We start from the raw sequence: 14,974 nt of genomic DNA on the forward strand, positions 1-14,974 counted from the left end.
TGGTATATATTTAACAAAATGTTATACACATATTTAAATTAGTGTATTAATTCGAAATATTTCGTATTTGGCATAATTACATTATTTTCATTCTAGCAATCTTTAGAAATTTCTCGGTAGTCTTTTATCATTATATACGTTTAAGGCTTTTATCTAGAAAAGAAGAGAACGTGCACAGATGCTCGTAATCGTGAGAAAGTAAAGAAAAGGCGAACGGGGCATTCTTGCGCATGCGTAGTAGCCAGAAAGAGGGGATTATTAACCGACCCAACAAAAAGGGCCCAGTGTTCTTCGTAGAGTTCAGTCTCAAAGAAACTTAGGTAACTGTGGGATTTGTGTTTTTACGGTCACCTTTGTGACAAAAATATTTAAAAAGGAGAGTGTAATTTTATGTTTTAAGTTAAAATGGCAACGTTATTACGAACGGGTTTACGAATCTCAAACCGAGTACTCGAAAAAAGGACTATTTCAGCTTTGTGCAATGGAGTAATGCAAAGAAGGCAAAACATTGATCAAGCAAATAAAAAATTACAGGTAAATTTCATTTCTTGTAAGCAATGAAAATAGGACATAGAGATTTTTGAATTTATTGTTATAATATTAAAAATTACATGGTAAAAAATCAGTTAATTTTTTAAAAATTTGGTAAATAAAATAAATCAGCTACTGCTAAACGAAACTCTCTTTTATATTTTAAATTGATGCAAATCATTAAATTCTTCAGACAGGTGGACAGCTTTTCACCTTGTACGTATATATTCTTCGAGTAAATAAACATAATTTCGATTAAAACTTTATTTTTCATTTGTATAATCAACGTTGTGTAAAGATAAACTACAAAAATATACAAACATTATAAGATATATATGCTGCAATTAAAAATATACTTTATACAAAAATAAACACAACTTGATTTATTATATTGTCGATATGTATTTATCATTCAGTAATCTATACATACATAAGCGTTGTTGCATATTGCAATTTTCTTTTAAATTTTGTTACCATTCAGTTTAAGCATATAAATTATACAAAATTGTTAATTTCGAAAAGTTCTAAAATACTTTTACTTGTTGAATTTTTCACTATGTAAACTTTCTTGTAAGTATTTTATATTTAAACTAGTATAGTCTTGATCTAGTGCGATGAAAGAAATACGTGACGGAGTTCATTAAACCGATACGACCTGCCACGAAACGGTTTCTTTATTTACGATGTCACGAATATAATGACTACAAACTGATATATCCGCCCGATATCGTAGTTAACTGTAATTTGTCAAATCATTTTTTATTCACTGTATATACGAACTTGTTTCACTTACAGTACCATGAAATTACCCGGCGAATGTCTAGTACGAGAAATGTTCATCATACGGGAATCTCGACCTCCATAAACCAGCAAGAAGAGAGCGATAGCGACACCGACTCAGACAACGAACAAGAAAGAGTAAGATGCTTTTTCTTCGAAATATTCTTATTAGTTATTTTTGCGAGAGTTTTTTTATAACAATAATAGTTAAAGTAAAATAGAGTATAATATTTTAACTGACAAATATTCAGTATTTAACTATAATACATATGAAAGATATTCATATTATTATTGTTCAGCATTACTTTTGGAAACGAGTTGCATAAAAAAAAATGGAGGAGGAAAACATTTTACAATTTTTTTTTAAGGAACATGATGATGTAAATTAACTTTGAAAATTGGCAATAAATTTCGAATTGTAACGGTAATAATATGTAATATTTAAATTATAACTGGCAGCCTTTAATCTTTGCCTTGCATAATAAATCATTGAAATTGTATACATAATGAAAATTGGATTTAACAATGACAGAAGTTTCAAAACTCCGTTAAGTTCCATTGCACATTGAAGTATTGTATTCTTTTGTCTTCCATTTTTGACCTCAGGTGACCTTGATCATTATTGAATCGTATATGGTTGAACTTGTTTAACATTCGCTTTCATCGAATATAACAAAATATATTCTTCTATTCTATAAAGAGACAAGTTGTCATCTTTAATTAGATATTTATTGCGAATTTCAAAAAATAATTTGAGCCGTCGTTTTTTTTATAAAAAAAATAGTGAAATTTCAGCTTTTCTATTTTTTTCTTTTGCCATTATTTCGAAAGAAAAATGGTGTACAATAACAAAACAAACATTCTGTATATGGATATCTTTTAGAATAAATTTTCTTCTCAATGGATTACGTAAGAACCATAAAATTACACGTGTTACATTCACTTGTTATTCAAATATCTTTCAATCGAATACATTTAAACATTGTGTAATCGAAACATGTTTAGCATTTCAACCAGTGTTGATTTATCAGACACATTCAACTATTTAATGAATTGGTAAATAGATTCAATTGCCTTCGACGTAGTTTAAAAATTGTCGCGTATTTATTCCCTCTCTCGTCCTTGATTTATATACACACAATACGAAGGTGAGTGAACCGAAGCAACAACATGATCAACTTTCACAACCTTTTCTGAGAAATTGTCGCCAGCTCGGTATCACTGTATTTATCAACTTTACTGCACGTATCGTTTACTAGTTACATATGCAACAGATTGTATCAGTAATATAATAATATATTAAAGGTTTAATTTATTGTTTCTAAAACTTTCTTGTTTGTAAATACAAGCGATAGAAAGTACTAGCGCTAATAAAAATTGAAATTGCTTTTTTTTCTCAATTATAATACTTTGATCTTCAGACCAAATTTTCTCACTAATACCTTTTTGAGGTGCTTTTTCGTACCATCAAAATTACCAGAAATATTTAAGGTTGTCACGATAAATGAGACTTATGTATTCAAATGAATCAGTTATGAATAAATTTTGATTTAATCATAGTATAGCCGCTGAATACGATTTTCGAGCATGACAATATATTGTCTGCCGTCCACCTATATTCGTATCTAAAAATAGGCATCATATTTAGTCAGTACTTGTTCCTTCCCTCTTATTTAATAGTACGAACGAACGATATGTTATATAGGGAATGTAACAGGTCACCAATTTTAATCAACTGTTTTTGGCAAGGCTAGAATGAAAATAAGGAGACATAAAATCGCTTGCGTCAATACATATTATTTAGGAAGATATTGCACATAACAAATTTGGTAATTTGCATACAAGCCTTGATTACTTAAAGTAATATGAACTATATTGTATTTTGAGATGGCAGAGAAGTTAATGTAATCATTTTCGAAAGTAACGTTATTGAGAACAAAGCATTATTTCTTTAACACTCATCGTTATTTATTATTTTTACAATGATCTTTTATTGCTCATTAATTAACGAAAGAATATTTTAGATGTGGGGAAAAAATAAAAATTCTTAGATCACGTATTTTTTAATTCAGCTATCTAATCAGCTATCGGAAAAATCTACATTTTCAAATTTCAATCTGTATTTGCAAACTTAGACTAAAATACGTAATTTTTAAATATCGATTTCACCCATTTCCAATTACACTTTACTACGTACTATTATTTAATTCTTCTTTGCACGGCTAAAATCAATGTCGCAGATATAAAAATTCTAACGAAACGAATGTTTAATGTTTGGATAATTTTTAGTCAGCTCATTCGTTGATTTAAAGATACGCGGGGAAAAAATTTGGAGTTTTTGAGCATAAAACGTAACTACGCGTCTATTTAATACCTAAATATACTTGATAAGGGCAAAAAAGGAAGGAAATTTGTTTCGGTATATTTACACGGTCAAAGGAAAAAATTACTTGTAAACATGTTACAAACATTGGAAATGTTTTATTTTTTATCAAAGTAAAAAACGACAATGAGAGAATCAACCCGCATCACGCTGAAATGTCCTGATTGTCGTGCATTAAACATGGTTTAGCTTTCCAGTTTCATGCGACAACTACAAGTACACTGAACGTGTTATACAGGTAGCAAAGCGGAGGGGAACGTTGTCATTAGGGAGGCTATTCTTAAAATAAATCGAGAGGTCTTGATGGTTAAAGAATAACAATCAACCGTTTTCTATCTGAAATGTACAAAATTTCATAATGGATTTTAGTTCTCTGGGTATTGGTACAGCGTGAAACTTTTAGGTACTGATAGAAAGGTCGTACAATAAACTATGCTTATTCCGATTATACAGACATACACGCTATAATATTTGTTTTGAATAAGAGAAGCAAAATACCTACTCATACACCCCAATTTTAAATAAATCCTATTTAGAAACTCCTAAACGAACAAACGGTATTTTAGTTATTTATGCGACTAAAATAAATATTATAAAAAGCTACGTAACGATGAATAAAGTTAATGAGGCGGCACAGTTTTTAGATTACAAATGCTTATAACTATGAAATAAATTGAATTATAAAATTCATTTTGCGATAAACTTCTGTTTTGTACATCTTAATGTATTATACAACAGAAATAGTAATATAAATACAGCGATAAAAAAATAATAACAACAACACGTTTTTTAAATATTTTCTAGATTGATAAAAATATTGGTACACTCGTACAATATCTTTACAGAATAAAGTATGTATTATTATTTTATTGTTAGTTCCTTTCTTTTAAGAACTTCCTTTATCAATTGGCTATTGAGTGGACTAATTTTTTGGCAAATTGAGAAAATTTTAAATGGATTATCCATAAAATGGTTGGCTAAAATGAGCGATCTCTCTATTGTGAGGGACTCTCTTTATTTATAACAAAATTAACAAGAATAAAGATTTTAATAAAATAACATATTAAATTTATTAATTTTAATAAAATTATATTAATTTTTTAGGGGCAATCACTTTTCTGGAGACGAAAAATGAGAACTTTGCACAGCCATTTAGATGTTAATAAAGATGGAGTTATTAGTTACGACGATTTTATGTTACTTGGAGAACGATTTTCTGAATTAGGACATTTATCTCAAGAAGCTAAGGTTGATTTTAAAAATGTATTAAATGTAAGTATTTTTATACACCTATCATGTTAAACCTGTAACAGTTTCTCATCAAGGCAATTTTATGTAAATATATGTGTACATATATTCATGTAGGAAATGTGGGAGGAACAGTGGGGTGAAATTAGTCCATATAATCTCATTTGTGTTGAAAAATATCTGGAAGAAATGCATCATGTTCTTAATGACTCATCATTAAAGAAGAAGTGTCATCACTTCTTGCCCTTCTTATTCAAAGTAGGTATTTAAAATGTATATATTTATATAAAATACTTTTTTTAAAACTAATGTCAAATATACACTTATAGGCAGTGGATAAAGATCAAAGTGGTGAAATTTCTGTCCAAGAATTTAAGTTATTCTTCCAATGCTTAGGTCTTACACATGATGTAAGTAAAATATTATGATATTAAAACCCAAATTAAAATAAAAGATCTAATTAAAACATTTATTACAGCATGCTATTGTTTCCTTCAGTCATATTGATACTAATGATGATGGCAAACTCAGTTTTGAAGAATTTATATCACTAGGCCGTGACTTTTTCTTGACAGAAGATCCAACAAGACCCAGCAAACACTTTTGGGGTCCATTAGTAGATTAAACGTTTAATGCTTTTACATTCCAAATTGTGATATTAAGATATTATGCGTTAACCATTTTTCCAATGACGAATAAATTTGAATCTCGTAAAATGGTTAATATACTGATATCCGTTTTTATAGGTTTATACTATATACACTTTTTCATTGACTTTAGAATTAATAAAAAAATATTTGTTATGGAAATGTTTCCAAGTACATTAATGATTTAGGAACTCCTATAACACTTTTATATTAAAATGTACAACAGTTTAAAAAGAAATACAAATACTCACTTTTATAAATGCATGTAATTATAAGAAAATAAATAGACTGACAATTATTCGATCATTTTCTTAATTTTCTAAGAGAGAAACCTTCGCCAGTGAAAGCTTTAAATTCGTCTTGGTCTTTTACCTAAAACAAAAATTTTTCGTATATAATTCAAATAATATACAAATATTGGTGATTTGTAAAGAAATTACATGAAATATTACGTTTCTATTTTAATAAATCTTTGTAAGTAGATAGTGAACGAAAAAATATGTAATTCATGTTCATTCATGTATGCAGGTGGTCACTAGCTTACAAGATTTTTAATAATAAAGATTGTATGTGTCCATTGTTCCATGCATTATCCTTGTCATCGCTAATTTTAAATAAGGTGATAATTCAGTAATTAGTAAAAATAATATACCGCGACGTGACTTAAACTTAGGACTAACAATTGCAAAATTTTGACTATAGCTATTGTGTTATTATTGCATTTGATAGACTGATGAATTTCTACTTTAATTATCTTGAAATCTATTAACCATCTATGCAACTAGTCGAATATTTATCGACTTTTTATCTACATACAAAGTTTCTTTAAAATTAGAGTGAAACAGATCTTGTGATCTCCTTGGATCTAATGGTAATTTATATGATACCTCCTTATTGTTAACTGGTTTAATACTTCGTAAAAATGTAAGAGTTCCTATTTTATAATCATAGTCTGGTATTCCCCTAATATATGTTGGTTTATTTGTAGTTAATTCTGATTGAGCAGGATCTTTACGTTTCTTTCCATCCAATCTGTTACCTTGTCCTTTGAATGCTACAAAACCAGCTGGCGCTGGCATTAAATCTGCAAGATCTACTATACTTTCATCTTCTTTGATTGCTTTTGTTGGTTCTACATAGCCCACTGGTGGAGCAAATTCAACATTCATATCACATTCTATAATGGAAACTGCTGGACCAGGTTTTGTTTCAAGTACACACATTTCATATATTCTTTGATTGTATTTAATGGCTATAACATCACCCGTTGTAAGACAAGCAAAACTTCTTAATCCATTTTCTAGAACAGCTTTAGGATTTGTTATATCTAAAAAATCTTCAGATTGTGGTTGAAAGCGTGAAAATGTTGCAACTGGTAGAGAAACACTTTCAACATTTATTAATTCTGCTTCTGCCAATAAAAGATTATGCATCATCTGCAATCACATCATGATAAACACATAGCATGATTCCATAAAGGATTATTCTTCATATTAACAAATTAATAGTTTTATATATAGTTAATAATACTTTTCAGTGGTTAATAATAAATTCATAATTATTATTTACCCAATAAGGTAAATAAACTTTTCCTTCATCCGCAACAAATTCCAAAACACCACAATGGGTTATTCTATTCGTCTTCTTATTAGTTAATTTGAATAACATTGGATATATAATATTCAACCTTGTAAGTTGTTCTAGAGCAGAAGGTGGCATAATTACTAGAAGGAAACAAATAACATATTACAATTTTTTGTTTACTCAATAGAGAAATTACAAGAAAAGGTAAACATTCATACTGACTTTTTCCTCCGCGTTCTACGTCTTGTCGATATGTACCTGGTAACATCGACACAGAGAAGCATTTATATTGGGTGTTGAAAGGTCGTGGAATCCCCGGAAACATGTTAAAACCGAACTGAAAGTGAAAAGGCATTTTCATAAACAACTTATCTTCACTTTAATATAATGCCCGTCGAACGGACATATCCCTTCGTTAGTTTTTGTCTTGTTTTCACGATTTGTTTACCATGTTTACGTTATTTGTTTTGGTCCTCGTTCAAGATTTAAAGACAACAAATTTTTTTAGAAACGTACAAATTTGGATCGACTTTAAAGTATAACTCTGACATGCACATACATACGCACAATGTATTACACGAATTTCTGTCATTGTAGGGGAATATGACTTGCTACATGAACCCCATCTCCATCTAGGGCAAATTTCTAGATGCTGCATACTTGAATCACTAGATGGCGTTAAAATAATAATACTGTGGCAGTAACTACTAATCTTTTTATGATTTCGTAAATAAATAATATTTTTAAATACAATAACCTACTACAATAAGAAACATATAATAAATTTGCAATGTCCAAATCAATTTATTTTATATCGCAAGTGTGAGTTAGAAAATATTGATTGAAATAAGAACGATAAACTTTCCAGAAGTTGTTTGAGAAAAATATATATTCAATTTGTTAATGTAAAATAATTCCTTCAGCATGGGCTATAGTATTGTGATTGAACACGTAGAAAAATAGAGAGAATTTGAAAACCTTGGATCTAATTTATTGTTCGTTTAACTTTAACTTAATTTATTTGGCGAGTGTTCTCTTGCTAATATCTTTCTCCCCTCCTATTGCGCATTTACATGATTCTGTTTTCTCACGCTATCTGTTAATAGAATAAACAATATATGTTTGTAAACGGATGTGTAACACGTCATGAGGATTCCCGCTGAAAATTGAGGTCATTTTCTGTGTTTTTAGAGTACAACACGAATGGCGCTGATGTCGTTTTATTGGACGTTTATAGTATAGTAATGTATATAATTTATGACATAATTGTTTAACACAGCTATAACGTATAATGCCGTGACTATCTTTGACAAATGAGCGAAGCAGCTCAAAATTGACGTTAATTTGTTTAATACACTATTAAAGATTATACATAACATAATATACCAAAAATGGTGACTTGTTGTGTACCGACTTGCGGAAATTCAACGAGAAATTTTAAATTATATGTTTTACCAAAAGACAGAGAGGTAAGATCGCACCAAAAAGTAATTTATAATTTCAATTATAATGGTGTGTTACAATAAAATAGAACGTATATACATTATAACTGTAATGTGGTGAGTTAATAACATTTGATAAATCAAATGAATTTGAAATATAACGAAACAACTTGTTTCAGCTTAGAATAAAGTGGTGTGTAGCTATATGTAGAGATGATTTGATTGACATAGATTTACAAACAAGAAATCGATATAGAGTATGTGAAGTGCATTTTGACGAACATGAGAAAATTGGAGGACCTTCTAATAAAAGACATTTAAGATGTACTTCATGTCCAACTTTAAAACTTCCAGGTTTGAACAAACAAAATTAACATACAACGAATTCTAAAATTTAACCAACAATAGGTATAAAAAGAATAAATCTCAAAGTAAATGTTTTTGCAAATTGTTGCAATAATTATGCTAAGGTTTTCATTACTATACGTGCATTGGCTTAAGCAATGATTTCCATGTTTAATTTATAATTTTCATTATTCTTTTTTACTTATCACATATCTTATATTTAAATCATTGATTGTTCGATTGTGATTATTATTTCTTACAAGTTACTTATTTCACTGTAGCTACCAGGGCTAGTAACATCTTCAACCAATTAACAAATAATAAATAATGTTTCAACTAGATAAACTTTTATTTATGTCTTATGAGTAAAAGTTTATCTAAATAAAAATTTTATAGTAAGGAATACAGATTATTAGGTTTCATTGCAAGAAGGTTATTCTACTGAGGTTAATATATCTTACCTCTTGCTTGTGTTTGTGAATTAGATTCAAACTGTAGGTGATGAATATTTGTAAAAATATTAACATCAAAATCTTGTAAAATATTAATTGTCTACTTCCACAATTATTAATCAAAATCCTATTAAAAGCTCAACCTTATATCTAGGATCTTTCGCCTGTTAGAATTAACTTTTATATTATTTTATTATTTTGAATTTTCTTAACACTAGTGCAATGTGCTAATTTATATTTTTTACAAAAGTAATGAGTACAATTTGACAGTGGTGTTAATAGAGGTATAGATAATGCATAGTATCAAAAGGAAATTGAAGTGTTTTCAATTATTTCCCTCATACCCTTTCCTTCTATTGCTTTAGGTTACATAATTTATTAATAAAGTCAAAATAAATAAGAAAATACAATTCCATGTGAAACTGTAGCCAAAAATCAATTTTATCATTGTTCTTAACCATTAATACAAGGTTGTATGTATATTTCGCAAGATTCATACTATATTTTGTTGGAGATTCTAATTACTACCAAAATTATTAATTCTCGTCTTGTTTGAATTCCTACAAATAACAGCGCTCAAATATTATTCTACTTCAAACGATAAGGTTGGAAGTGACACAAAAATGGTAAGGAAACTTATAAAAAATCTGTAATTTCTATTATACATGGAACTTTTATAATTTCTATTATATTTATATCTGTTAAGATTCTTTATTAATAGCTTAAGCTCCGTCAGTTTCAATTCTATGCAAAATCTCGTAATTCCTTGATGGTTATCTGTTAGCCTCGCGTGCAGGTATGCTAAGTTCCCTGTTACCATGCAATGATTGGCTGGAGCTCATCTTGTCACTAAGTGGAAGCAGAGCCCTCAAGTCTGTTTCATATATTCTCTCTTTACTACTCTTGTTTTAGTTAATGGCATGAAAGCGAGTCAGAACAGTCTATGGAACCTGGATTCCATGGTCACGTGCACCAAGTATTAAATTGTTAACCTTAAGTTCTGCACGTGTGGATCTCAGCAAACTCATGTGTCATTGTGTAGGAGATTTTAAACACATCTAGTAACTTTATTGTCTATATATAGAGATATATGTTGAATGATTAGGAGAAGTGGATTACTAACTTTCCCTTCAAACGACACGAGTCAATGTTAGAAAATAGCAACTTATTTTCTGTATTAGAGACATGCATTTAGCTAAATCTTCAATAAATTCTTTAAATTCGTATCATCTTTCCATATGCACCGCATGTTATATTTGTAACGTATATACGCCTAATATTCGGTATAAACGCTCTGCATAATTATATTAAGATTAAAATGTAATAAATCCAAATCAGTAGAAAAATAAATTGTAATTGTGTTTAATGACATTTATTATATCACACAGAAAATATTTGTTCACTTGGTTGAGTATTAGAATTTTATTTATCAAAAAATTATAATGTGGCATCAGTAGAACATATGGCAGAAAACGTAAATAATATAAATCTTATTCATTTTACTAAAAGGTCATTACAATTATGCTAATTAATTATTGTATACTTGTTATGGTTATAATACATAAATTAAATGCAATATTTATATTTTTAAGTCAGTGTCTACACTGCCTGCAGGCTCTTTACAAAAATAGCATGCAAGATTAAATGCATCGTATTTAAAGTTCGTATTTGTATTCTAGTATTGTTTATGCATGGAGTGTATAATTGGACATTACAAGGCAAAAGGTGGTTCAACTTTTTAATCATTATTAGAAATATTGAGTTATTTTGTAATATCGTGTATAGCACTTGCAAGATATTCCACATTTTTCGATGTTACTCCAGCCATGGATATTCTGCCATCTTTTGTCAAATAAATACTATAATTCTTAGTAAGTTTTTCTACCTGTAAAGTAAATATTATTGTCAATGATTTTCTATATATTACAAATATTACATATAAAAAATTAAAAAAATTGCTCGAACCTCAGGAAGTTTAAGACCAGTATAGCAGAACATTCCAATTTGATCTGTAATATGTGTCCAGTTACGAGAGCTACCACACTTTTTAAGATTATTGCGCAACTTTTGGCGTACAGAAATAATACGATCAGCCATTCCCTTCACATCGCACAGCCACTCTTCTCTCAATGTGGAATCTCCTAATATTTCATTAACAATCCTGGCACCATTAATAGGAGGATTAGAATATATTGGTCTAATCAAAATCTTTAGTTGTGAAAGAGTATTCTGTGCTTCATCTTTGTTGGAACTGACCAATGTAAATGCACCAACACGTTCACCTATTTACATTATTACAAATTTTTCTTTTTCATAAACATTATTATTAACTGTTAAATTTATGTTTACCATATAAACCCATATTTTTAGCATATGATTGAGCTAAAGCAATTTTATGTCCATCCTTGAGAAATAATTTGATTGCTAATGAATCTTTTTGTATACATCCTAAAATTTTATATAAGTATTTTTAAACATATCAATTTCACCATTTAATCATTGATTTTGTATGTTTCATCCTACCTGAAGCAAATCCTTGATATGCCATATCAAAGAAAGTAAAGAGATTTCTTTTTTTTATTAGTGTTGATAATTCTTTCCATTGTTCTGGTTTAGGATCGACACCAGTAGGATTATGTGCACATGCGTGTAAAACAATAATGGATTTCTCTGGAATTTTCTATAAAAAGTAATATCGTAAATAGATTTTACTGCTATTATGTATCATTTTTTATACAATTTATATGCTACTAACACTTATGTCTTCTAATGCACCCTGGAAGTCTAATCCACAAGTTTTGGGATCGTAATAACGGTAGGTCTTTACTGGAAGCCTAGCAAGCTTAAATATAGGAGCATGGTTTCCCCATGTAGGTGTTGGCAAATATACTTCTTTATTTCCAGAGAAAAAATGTGATAAAAAGGTTGCTCCGATATAAAGAGAACCTGTCCCAGAAATTCCTTGAACAGTAGCATTCTAAAAAATATTATCAATTGTAATTGACAAAAATAATTTTTTCTATATCATTGTAAGATATACAATGCATACCAAACCATTTGTAACCACATCATTAGAATCACCAAGTGCTAAATTAATACTATGCTTACAAAATTCAGCATTTCCTGCAATTGGTGAATATTCTTTGTCCATTTCTTTATTTCTAATTCTTTCTTCTGCCTGTAATGAATTTAATTCCATTATAGATAATCCAATTATACTTCATCTTTACTAAATAAGCTAAATTTTCTTTAAAATTTATACATTTTCATCAAAAATAAATTTTGTAATATATACCTTTCGAACACTTGGCAAAACAAATGGTTTACCGTTATCATCTCTATAAGCACCAACTCCTAAATTAATTTTTTTAGGATTTTGATCTTTCTTGAATGCTTCCGTAATACCTAGAATTGCATCAGGTGGACCCATTTCTACATGCGACCACCATGAGCTATGATAAAACAAAAATAACTGTTTTAATATTACTTTATGAGTGTATTCATAAAGTACATCTTTATCACTCTTTCAAAAACTTTCATTATTTAAGAAAAATATCTTCTTTGTACAAATTCCTAAAAATTATACATATATACATATAATCATAAATACTAATAAAACTATATATGTATACATAGACTATAAAACCATTATATAGAAATACATAGTAGCAGGTATAATTTGTATATATGGAAGAATTTTACACAGATCAAAAATAAATGTACTGTATTCGTTAAAATAAAATAATTTATTTTTTAATTGTCAAGTTGTTAAAAAAATTTTTTAGTACTTTGTGTTTTTTTTTTTTTTTTTTTTTTTTTTTTCAAATATACAATGAAGCCGCATATGTTTTAATAATGTATATTTCGTGTTCGAATAATTTATATCTTATAATAATGTAATGATTAAAAGGTTATTTAATTATTTTTGAATATAAATCTTACCTCATTGATTTAGCGGTATGTGAACTAACATTACAATTATTTTTAAATAATGTACATACAGATGAAAGTGCAATAAATCTTGTGCTTTGTGCCATTTTATTAACAATGTAATGAAAAACAGGCCTATTCAACGTCTCAATCACCTCTATCCAGTGCTATCCAGTCTCTGGACACACTGCTGACGTTTTCTACATGTATATGCGTATATATGGTGTACTGTCATATGCTCATGCGCATATATAGTACCATTTTGTAATGGCGAATTTGCCGATTTATTACATTTTTCGTGAATAATTAAAATCACAATACATGTGTTTTGTCTTATATTCTATTTTATTATATATAAGTATTTAATATTTTCTACATTTGTATAAATTCTACATCTAATGTGCCACTTATAAAATTTTTTCGTGTAGGATTATTGTAATCATTAGTTATCATACCTCATTTGTTACATAAAAATTGTTACATTATGTAATTAATTTTATCTATAATGTATTATAAATCGTAATGTTATGTAGGTCATAAAAATAATCATGTATGAATACTCTTTACTGTCACCGATTGTTTCATATGCATAAAGATAATAACATGTGTTATTAGCATTTACAAATATATAATTCTAATAGTAAATATATATTTTATAAATAAGTGTAATTAAAATGTGGCAGATGCTGAAGTTTATCCTAGAACTACAGAGAATAGTGTCTGACAAGTAGGTAAGAGTTATTAATGTAGGATTATACGTTTTACTTTCCGACCTATAAGGATGAAAAGTATTGTAATCAAACAAAATTTCGAAAAATTTTTTTTTTAAAACACATTTTATAACTTCCTAATTACGTGTTACCTATTTAAAAAAAAAATTTGATTGAATGTATTTCGTTAACAGAATTGAACCTAAACAATTGAATGAATTTCATTGAAACTCTATATAAGTTTCATATTCTTATCTGAAAATCTGGTAATTTTTTTAATATAATCGGTTCACGTATAATCGTGGTCCTCTCGTAATCTTTTTAAGATATATATTCATTATTTGAAAAAGTTTAAAAGAAATATTTAAACAAATTATAAAGAGAATTAAAATTTACATAAAAAAATTAAATAAATTTTCCTCTTTCTTCTCCAATAAAGAAAGGATAAACGGTATTTTTTCACTGAAAAATATTATAACATTTTTGTCTCAATTGATTTTTATTTACATCAGAAGAGTATAAATCGTAAGCATCGTTAGCGCTTGCAGGTGCTCATTATCCTGCAAAGATATGTGTAATTGGTCAACAATATGGTTTATGTAATATCTTACTTTATGCTTTAACTTTTTTATACTAAAATTGTACAATGTGTACTCGATTCGCAAAGTAGTGAATATTGAGAAATTAATAGAATATCAAAAATGTATTATTTCTAATTGGAGTTCGGCGATAAGAAGTTAAAACTCTTATGACTTCTGTTATATAATGTTTTAATGATTAAGTTTTCTTCGTGTGATATCATTATCTTAAACGTGTGTTATTTTACTAAATACTTGTTTCATAATTGATCCTTTTGAATTCAAGGTGAAATGAAAGAAAGTAAATTGTACAAAAATTTATCTGTGGTTCTCAATCTTTTATT

At 28.3% G+C, this 14,974-nt stretch overlaps 4 protein-coding genes across 11 annotated transcripts; 2 read left to right on the forward strand and 2 right to left on the reverse strand.

The window, feature by feature from the left end:
• Nucleotides 1-307: 307 nt before the first annotated feature.
• Cbp (sarcoplasmic calcium-binding protein) lies at nucleotides 308-5,827 on the forward strand. The gene is made up of 6 exons (XM_076305543.1): nucleotides 308-534; nucleotides 1,327-1,449; nucleotides 4,799-4,966; nucleotides 5,060-5,200; nucleotides 5,272-5,352; nucleotides 5,421-5,827. Exons 1-6 carry the CDS (start codon nucleotides 406-408, stop codon nucleotides 5,565-5,567), a joined length of 789 nt encoding a protein of 262 aa, XP_076161658.1. The 5' UTR covers nucleotides 308-405; the 3' UTR covers nucleotides 5,568-5,827.
• Ufd1-like (ubiquitin fusion-degradation 1-like) lies at nucleotides 4,664-7,783 on the reverse strand. 4 transcript variants are annotated; one of them, XR_012991258.1, is made up of 6 exons: nucleotides 7,622-7,783; nucleotides 7,396-7,510; nucleotides 7,159-7,313; nucleotides 6,477-7,025; nucleotides 6,042-6,193; nucleotides 5,837-5,961 (listed from the first exon to the last, which is right to left on the reverse strand). XR_012991258.1 is itself a non-coding variant. In XM_076305542.1 (5 exons), the coding sequence occupies exons 1-5, from the start codon at nucleotides 7,622-7,624 to the stop codon at nucleotides 5,893-5,895; spliced, it is 891 nt and encodes a 296-aa protein (XP_076161657.1). In that variant the 5' UTR covers nucleotides 7,625-7,782; the 3' UTR covers nucleotides 5,837-5,892. The 4 variants fall into 4 exon arrangements, 2 of the variants coding, with proteins under 2 accessions (XP_076161657.1, XP_076161656.1); XR_012991257.1 differs by lacking the exons at nucleotides 6,042-6,193; nucleotides 7,622-7,783 and adding an exon at nucleotides 4,664-5,122 and having other exon boundaries at nucleotides 5,841-5,961; nucleotides 7,396-7,528; XM_076305542.1 differs by lacking the exon at nucleotides 6,042-6,193 and having other exon boundaries at nucleotides 7,622-7,782.
• Nucleotides 7,784-8,449: 666 nt separating this feature from the next.
• Nucleotides 8,450-10,768, forward strand: LOC143143231 (uncharacterized). 5 transcript variants are annotated; one of them, XM_076304260.1, is made up of 4 exons: nucleotides 8,450-8,642; nucleotides 8,795-8,969; nucleotides 9,986-10,038; nucleotides 10,197-10,768. In XM_076304260.1, the coding sequence occupies exons 1-4, from the start codon at nucleotides 8,565-8,567 to the stop codon at nucleotides 10,215-10,217; spliced, it is 327 nt and encodes a 108-aa protein (XP_076160375.1). In that variant the 5' UTR covers nucleotides 8,450-8,564; the 3' UTR covers nucleotides 10,218-10,768. The 5 variants fall into 5 exon arrangements, with proteins under 5 accessions (XP_076160375.1, XP_076160374.1, XP_076160376.1 ...); XM_076304259.1 differs by having other exon boundaries at nucleotides 9,986-10,768; XM_076304261.1 differs by lacking the exon at nucleotides 9,986-10,038 and having other exon boundaries at nucleotides 10,325-10,768.
• A 51-nt stretch (nucleotides 10,769-10,819) lies between these two features.
• On the reverse strand, nucleotides 10,820-13,534 carry Got2 (glutamate oxaloacetate transaminase 2). The gene is made up of 8 exons (XM_076304258.1): nucleotides 13,355-13,534; nucleotides 12,708-12,864; nucleotides 12,462-12,590; nucleotides 12,168-12,389; nucleotides 11,936-12,092; nucleotides 11,762-11,860; nucleotides 11,378-11,694; nucleotides 10,820-11,297 (listed from the first exon to the last, which is right to left on the reverse strand). Exons 1-8 carry the CDS (start codon nucleotides 13,447-13,449, stop codon nucleotides 11,175-11,177), a joined length of 1,299 nt encoding a protein of 432 aa, XP_076160373.1. The 5' UTR covers nucleotides 13,450-13,534; the 3' UTR covers nucleotides 10,820-11,174.
• Between the last annotated feature and the right edge of the window lie 1,440 nt (nucleotides 13,535-14,974).

Source organism: Ptiloglossa arizonensis, chromosome 2 (assembly GCF_051014685.1).
Source record: "Ptiloglossa arizonensis isolate GNS036 chromosome 2, iyPtiAriz1_principal, whole genome shotgun sequence".
NCBI classification, from domain to species: Eukaryota; Metazoa; Arthropoda; class Insecta; order Hymenoptera; family Colletidae; genus Ptiloglossa; species Ptiloglossa arizonensis.

What these genes read in the sequence shown, in the direction of transcription:
- Ufd1-like (XM_076305541.1), bottom strand. Translation starts at nt 7,528, where the DNA reads ATGCCTTTTCACTTTCAGTTCGGTTTTAACATGTTTCCGGGGATTCCA. An exon ending in AAGTTTATTTACCTTATTGG is followed by an intron (nt 7,026 to 7,158) that starts GTAAATAATAAT and finishes ATGTGATTGCAG; the next exon opens with ATGATGCATAATCTTTTATT. An exon ending in AACCAGTTAACAATAAGGAG is followed by an intron (nt 5,962 to 6,476) that starts GTATCATATAAA and finishes TTTTTGTTTTAG; the next exon opens with GTAAAAGACCAAGACGAATT.
- Cbp (XM_076305543.1), top strand. Translation starts at nt 406, where the DNA reads ATGGCAACGTTATTACGAACGGGTTTACGAATCTCAAACCGAGTACTC. An exon ending in CAGACAACGAACAAGAAAGA is followed by an intron (nt 1,450 to 4,798) that starts GTAAGATGCTTT and finishes TTAATTTTTTAG; the next exon opens with GGGCAATCACTTTTCTGGAG. An exon ending in ATTTTAAAAATGTATTAAAT is followed by an intron (nt 4,967 to 5,059) that starts GTAAGTATTTTT and finishes ATATTCATGTAG; the next exon opens with GAAATGTGGGAGGAACAGTG.
- Got2 (XM_076304258.1), bottom strand. Translation starts at nt 13,449, where the DNA reads ATGGCACAAAGCACAAGATTTATTGCACTTTCATCTGTATGTACATTA. An exon ending in TTTTGCCAAGTGTTCGAAAG is followed by an intron (nt 12,591 to 12,707) that starts GTATATATTACA and finishes AATTCATTACAG; the next exon opens with GCAGAAGAAAGAATTAGAAA. An exon ending in TAAAAATATGGGTTTATATG is followed by an intron (nt 11,695 to 11,761) that starts GTAAACATAAAT and finishes TAATGTAAATAG; the next exon opens with GTGAACGTGTTGGTGCATTT.
- LOC143143231 (XM_076304259.1), top strand. Translation starts at nt 8,565, where the DNA reads ATGGTGACTTGTTGTGTACCGACTTGCGGAAATTCAACGAGAAATTTT. An exon ending in TTTTACCAAAAGACAGAGAG is followed by an intron (nt 8,643 to 8,794) that starts GTAAGATCGCAC and finishes AACTTGTTTCAG; the next exon opens with CTTAGAATAAAGTGGTGTGT. An exon ending in TCCAACTTTAAAACTTCCAG is followed by an intron (nt 8,970 to 9,985) that starts GTTTGAACAAAC and finishes TACAAATAACAG; the next exon opens with CGCTCAAATATTATTCTACT.